A 5,517-nucleotide genomic window follows, 5' to 3' on the forward strand; every position below is an offset into this window, starting at 1 on the left:
TCTTGGCTCCTACTGGTTCGATAACCTTGGTTTCTTTCTGAGGGAAAACTTGCTGTTGTACGCATCACACCTTCCTCTTGGGGTTCCCAACGGACGTGTGTCTTACACGCCATCAAGCTCCTTCTTTATTTCTTCTTTGTGATCATATTATATTTACCTCTTCAAATCGATGATCTTAATATCAATACTCAAGGTATATCTTTACCTTCATCACATCCAATATTGAATCCAACACATGGACTACAATCGGTACCTAAGAAATATTATTTCATATAAACTCAAAGAAAGCATTAGGCCATAGAAATTGTCATTCGTTGCCAAAAACACATGTAATGGAATAATACCCTTACACCTATCCATGGATTTCGAAGGGTGGAGGAGCTCGATGGGGAAAATGGTGTATTTGGATTTGGGCGATGATAGTGCCACATCTAAATAGGATGCTATTTTGCACGGGCGATGACCGATTTCTCTGCAGCGTGCAAGCTCACGCACTTTCCATGAATTGCATCTGCAGGTACATCAAATTCTCCATTTTGGAGTGTTATTTTCTTTTAGACCAAGTCTACTACATTTCTGTCGAAAAATGACTAGATATTGGGTGGTATCTACTTCACTTTTGTGGTACCCTTAGTTGTATTTTTTGTCGAAGTCTATTGCATTTTTTATCCGCGTCAGCAAAATATGTTCTTTCTTGTTCTATTATATTTTTTGGTAGTTTTCTTAAGCAAGACAAACTAAGAATGGAATTTATAGAATATAAAAATGCCTAAAGAAAAGCTTAAATTCTACGTAAGAAGGTGGGGGGGGGGGGGGAAGGAAAAAAACTACCTATTGGGTGTGTTACTCTAATGGTGGCATGTTTGATTCAAAGCATTTTCATAGGAATGTTGGAGGATTTAATTTCTTTGAGTGTTTTTTTGACCTTGAATGGTTGTTTGATTTGTAGGATGGAATCGATCTCATGTGGAATTTTCCTACAAATTTTTTTTATATATATTTTATAGGAAATGTAGCATCCACTTAAACTGCTTTCTAAGTATCATTTGTTTCTTCTGTGGTAGAATCAAACAAATTTTGGTCCATATATATATAGAATTATGTAGGATTGAAATGCCCTATGTTTTCCTACGATCGAATCAAAGAAGCACCAATACTACAGGTGTTTATTGCGTGCAGTAGGGACTAGGGAGCAAAGACCCATTCGATAGAATGAGAATACATAGAACATAAATGAATGAAAGAGTAACTAAGAGGAAAGAAAAACAAAATTCGGGAAATCAGCTTGGACGCTTCACAGCCTGATCAAATTTGACTTGAGAAACGCAAGCAGTAAAATTTAGTTGCATAGATTGGAAAAATCTTACAATACAAATATATAGGGAGTGAGCTGTATATATATTGCCCGTACGCACACGTACATCATATCGAACCTAGCAGATAATATAAGTAGGCTGACTGGCTGTGTTGTCATCATCGTAAACACACACGATAAAACCGATGCTGTAGACTCTGAAACCTCGATCTACATAGTACTAGTACTATCGATCGACATGATCGATCACGCGCCCCTCAAAGCGGCATGTCATGCATCGTCACCTCCGCCATACGAATACGCTGAGGATGCACCCAAATACAGCGTGCCCGTCACATCGTAGTCCATGACATCGAGCTCAGTCGACGTCTCGATCGAAGCAGCATCTTGGGTGCCGGCGCGTCCCTGCGACGACCATTCTTCCGGCGATTCGCCGCCGGAGTAGAGCTGGTGGCTCCCCTGCAGCACGCAGGTGAGGGACGAGACGAGCGCCTGCTGCTCGAGCTCCTCCTTGCTCAGCTGCACGACGCCGCCCTGCTGCTGCCGCGAGAACCCGGCGCCGGCGGAGAAGTCGATCATATCCGTGGGGCTACGTGCGGCCGCCTCAGGCTCCGCGGCGGCCGGCGCCGTGAGGTGGCACGTGTGCTCGTGGACGTAGATGACGAGGAACGTCCTGGGGCCGCCGTTGCTGCTGTGCTGCTCCTGTACCTGCTTCGTCGCCGGGCAGCTGCGCTCGCGGTGGTAGCAGCATCGGAAGTAGCACCTGGGTGTACACAAGTGGGCGTAAGAAATACAGTTCGCCTATCCAACACACATGTGGGTGATCTGATCTAAGCACATGGCGGCTAACTAGCTGTCTTTGCTGACATCGCGTCAAATTGATTAACTCGTGGCTAATGACGTAATGACTAAATTACTAATGGCAAATTAGTCTCCTAGTGACGTTCACCGTGGTAGACAGTACACGCACGAGAATCCCGCGCGCCACGAAACGTAACTGTCTGGCACAAAAAGGCTTGTCAACAAAACATTATTTTTTGGCGAGATAAGAAGAAGCATTCTCTTAACCTGAAAAAGGAAACATGCGTCAACATCAAAACTGGCTTTAACTTTGTTTCCCCCTCGAATTAACGGACACAATTTCAGTTTGGCGATGATGCTTTCAAACGTGTGGGTGAAGTGGGGATCAGCTCGATCGGCTGCTTATCAAGAATCTTTTTGGAGGTAGGCAAGGTTGTTGCGTGTCAAGCGCGCGCAACAATTTGTGTTTGTCCTTTTGCACCTTCCCCATCTCAGGATAGCATCCAAGAATCCGAATACTCAATCATATGCCCCACGTTTTTTCTGTTTATATCCCCTATGCGCTGACTCTATAATTGCCACGATCTAAACATTACGCGTAGCTGGTACTAAATCATATGTCCCTTCTTACAACGACATGTCAACTTAATCACTAGTCCATTAGTTAACTGTTGAGATAAGAATAAGATAGACTATGAACCACATAATCCATTACTGATTAGCTAACCTTGGGAAGCTTGTCCTCATGATCCTCTTCTGGCCGTACTTCCTCCAGTGGTACCCGTCGTCGGAGTCCGGCGAGGGTGTCAGGATGCTTCTGATAAAGAAACAATGCACACCACAAATTAGATCCACACATAATCCATCGACATGTTCCTTCGACATAAGGCATGCCGTTGCTGGACGACTCACCTTCTTGGCGCGCCGTCATCCCTAGACCGGCGCGCGCCCGCGGCAACGGCAACGGTCGCCTGGGGTGACCCGGCGGCGGCCGGGGCAGAGCCGGCCATGCTGGAGATGCAGCCGGTGAAGGCGCGGGACACCTCCTGCAGAATGAAAGTGGCGGCGGCCTCTGCCTGGCCCTGCCCGCGCAGCGCCCGCAGCGCTTCCGCCTGGAGCTGCGCCGTCAGCTCCTGCCCACGCGTCAGCTCCCTCACCACCGCCTCGTAGAACTGCTCGTCGACCGCGGCCGAGCCGAAGCCAGTGGCGGCGCCGCCGTCAGAGTTCAAGATGAGACGGGACTGCGTCTGCATGGTTGCCGCCTCGCGAGCTAGCTGCCAGAGCACGTATTTAAGATTGTGAGTTCGTTGGTGCGAGTTGCAAGGCAGTTTTGGTGGCGGGGGTGGGGGTGGGCGGAAGTAGAGCACGGAGAGTAGCGGCGTCCTTATAAGGAGGACGGGGACGGAGGAAGCGTCGTGGCAGTTGCGCAGCTCCGTCCAGGTTGAGGTTGCAAGTGTTACTAGTAACCCGAGGAGGACGCTTTTACGCGGTCTGGCGGACTTTGGTGATCACCCTACTACAGCAAGTCGTTCTTAAATACTCCTAACTGCCTCTCAAAAAAAAAAAAACTATGTTCAAAGGGACATTTGCAAATACAAACAGAAACGGCGAAGGTGGCTTCTCCTTTATTCGCAAGAAAACCACAAAAAGGTGATCTTTGTTTCCTGCAAGCGTATCCTTCTTCCTTAACTTTGAGGCTAACGAAATTGGAGCCTCCAGGATCCTTCAATGAAGAAGGGTTTTTCCTAGAAAAATGGCGTTCTTTAGGGGAGGGCGTTCGGCTTTGCACCGCCCACTGATAAGTGGCGCAACCTGGTGCGTTTGAAACTTCCCGCGGATCATCCCAACGTGATATGTGGCGGGCGCGGAGTAGGTCGCTGCGTGGCTTTTCTCTTTTTTTCCGTAGATTCGATACGAAAACTGAATTATCTTGCAAACCGAGTATCTAAATAAAGTTTCGTTTTCATGGTTGTGCTAGTCGCGTCGAGATCTAGAAAACTAGATCCCATCTTGATAGGTTTGAATGAACTTTTTCTTAACTGCTTTTCATTACTCGGTTGCACTGCCTTGGGTCGCTTTTGCACTACATAGTGCCGCGGAAGTGCACCGCCGTGCACTACTTCTCTGTACCATATTGCACTGCCTTAGATTGCTTTGCACCCTGTGGTGTCCTGGCAGTGCATTTGCCTTTTTGCACCACATTGCACTACCTTGAGTCGGTTTTGCACCGCGCGGTGTCCTGGCAGTGCACCGCTCGTGCACTTCCTTTCTGTACAGAGTTGCAATGCCTTGGATCGTTTTTGCACAACGCAGGGTTCTCGGAGTGCACCGCCCGTGCACTGCCTTTTTGTACGGCGTGGCACTTCCTTGGATAGCTTTGCACCGCGCAGGGTCCTCGGAGTGCACTGCCCATGCACTGCCTTTTTTGTACGGTGTTGCACTGCCTTGGATCGCTTTGCACCGCGCAGGATTCTCGGAGTGCACCGCCCGTGCACTGTCTTTTTGTACGACGTTGCACTGTCTTGGATCGCTTTGCACCGCGCAGGGTCCTCGGAGTGCACCGCCCGTGCACTGCCTTTTTGTACGGCGTTGCACTGCCTTGGATCGCTTCGCACTACGCGAGGTCCTGGCAGTGCATCGCATGGGCTCTTATCTTTTTTGTATCACGTTGCACAGTCTTGGATTGCTTTTGCACTCCGCGGTATCCTGGCAGTGCATTGCTCGTGGTGCATTGTTTTTCCCTTTTGTTAATAACGCGGGGTAGGTAGAAGTGGAGACCGTTTAAATATGGGTAGTTGGACGTAGGGACAGACTGCTGCGCCGTAGCCACGTGTCAAGCGTGGAGCGACCCTGCGCGCGCCATCCTGCGCGCTTACGCGGAGCGCAGATCGAGTGCGTGCGCTTCCTAGTCGCTCTCTTGAAGAAGTATTATCGGTTCGTTTCAAATTGTAGAATGTTTTGCCTTATTTCTCAATTGAATGTATCTAGACGTAATTTATCATTTTAATCTATATTTATTTCATATTGCAATATGTAAAATACATTCTCTTATGTATTGACATCAAGTTTGGTCCATGGTGAAGTTAGAAGAAGAGAATATCATAAAGGCCGGATTGAAGGACTAGCTAAGGGAGGTTCAAGTTCTTGCGCTGTTGAGGAACTTGCTTGGTGTTCCGGAATTCACAGCAGTGGTATGAAAATGGAGGCGGCAGCACATGTGATGTTTGGAGTCTTACCATTCATGGTGAAAACCCAAGGTCTGGCCTTAACTGGTTGTGCCTGGCAATGTTTTTGTTGAAGGTATTGTTTTGAGAGCGGAGACTATATTCAGGGTGAAAACCTAAGATCTTTGATCGGGCGATGACGATGTTGGTGCACTGTTCCCTTCTTGGAGGCATCGC

At 48.1% G+C, this 5,517-nt stretch overlaps 1 protein-coding gene across 1 annotated transcript; it reads right to left on the reverse strand.

The window, feature by feature from the left end:
* Positions 1-1,379: 1,379 nt before the first annotated feature.
* On the reverse strand, positions 1,380-3,454 carry LOC124667630 (transcription factor WRKY45-1-like). Its single transcript, XM_047204897.1, has 3 exons — positions 3,029-3,454; positions 2,844-2,933; positions 1,380-2,078 (listed from the first exon to the last, which is right to left on the reverse strand). The coding sequence occupies exons 1-3, from the start codon at positions 3,367-3,369 to the stop codon at positions 1,586-1,588; spliced, it is 924 nt and encodes a 307-aa protein (XP_047060853.1). The 5' UTR covers positions 3,370-3,454; the 3' UTR covers positions 1,380-1,585.
* Positions 3,455-5,517: the final 2,063 nt, after the last annotated feature.

This window comes from Lolium rigidum, chromosome 6, assembly GCF_022539505.1.
Source record: "Lolium rigidum isolate FL_2022 chromosome 6, APGP_CSIRO_Lrig_0.1, whole genome shotgun sequence".
Taxonomy (NCBI): Eukaryota; Viridiplantae; Streptophyta; class Magnoliopsida; order Poales; family Poaceae; genus Lolium; species Lolium rigidum.

Bases quoted from the DNA above. Each gene is read 5' to 3' on its own strand.
- LOC124667630 (XM_047204897.1), bottom strand. From the start codon at position 3,369: ATGCAGACGCAGTCCCGTCTCATCTTGAACTCTGACGGCGGCGCCGCC. The intron at 2,934-3,028 runs GTGAGTCGTCCA...TTTCTTTATCAG, and splicing joins GATGACGGCGCGCCAAGAAG to AAGCATCCTGACACCCTCGC. The intron at 2,079-2,843 runs GTTAGCTAATCA...GTGTACACCCAG, and splicing joins ATGAGGACAAGCTTCCCAAG to GTGCTACTTCCGATGCTGCT.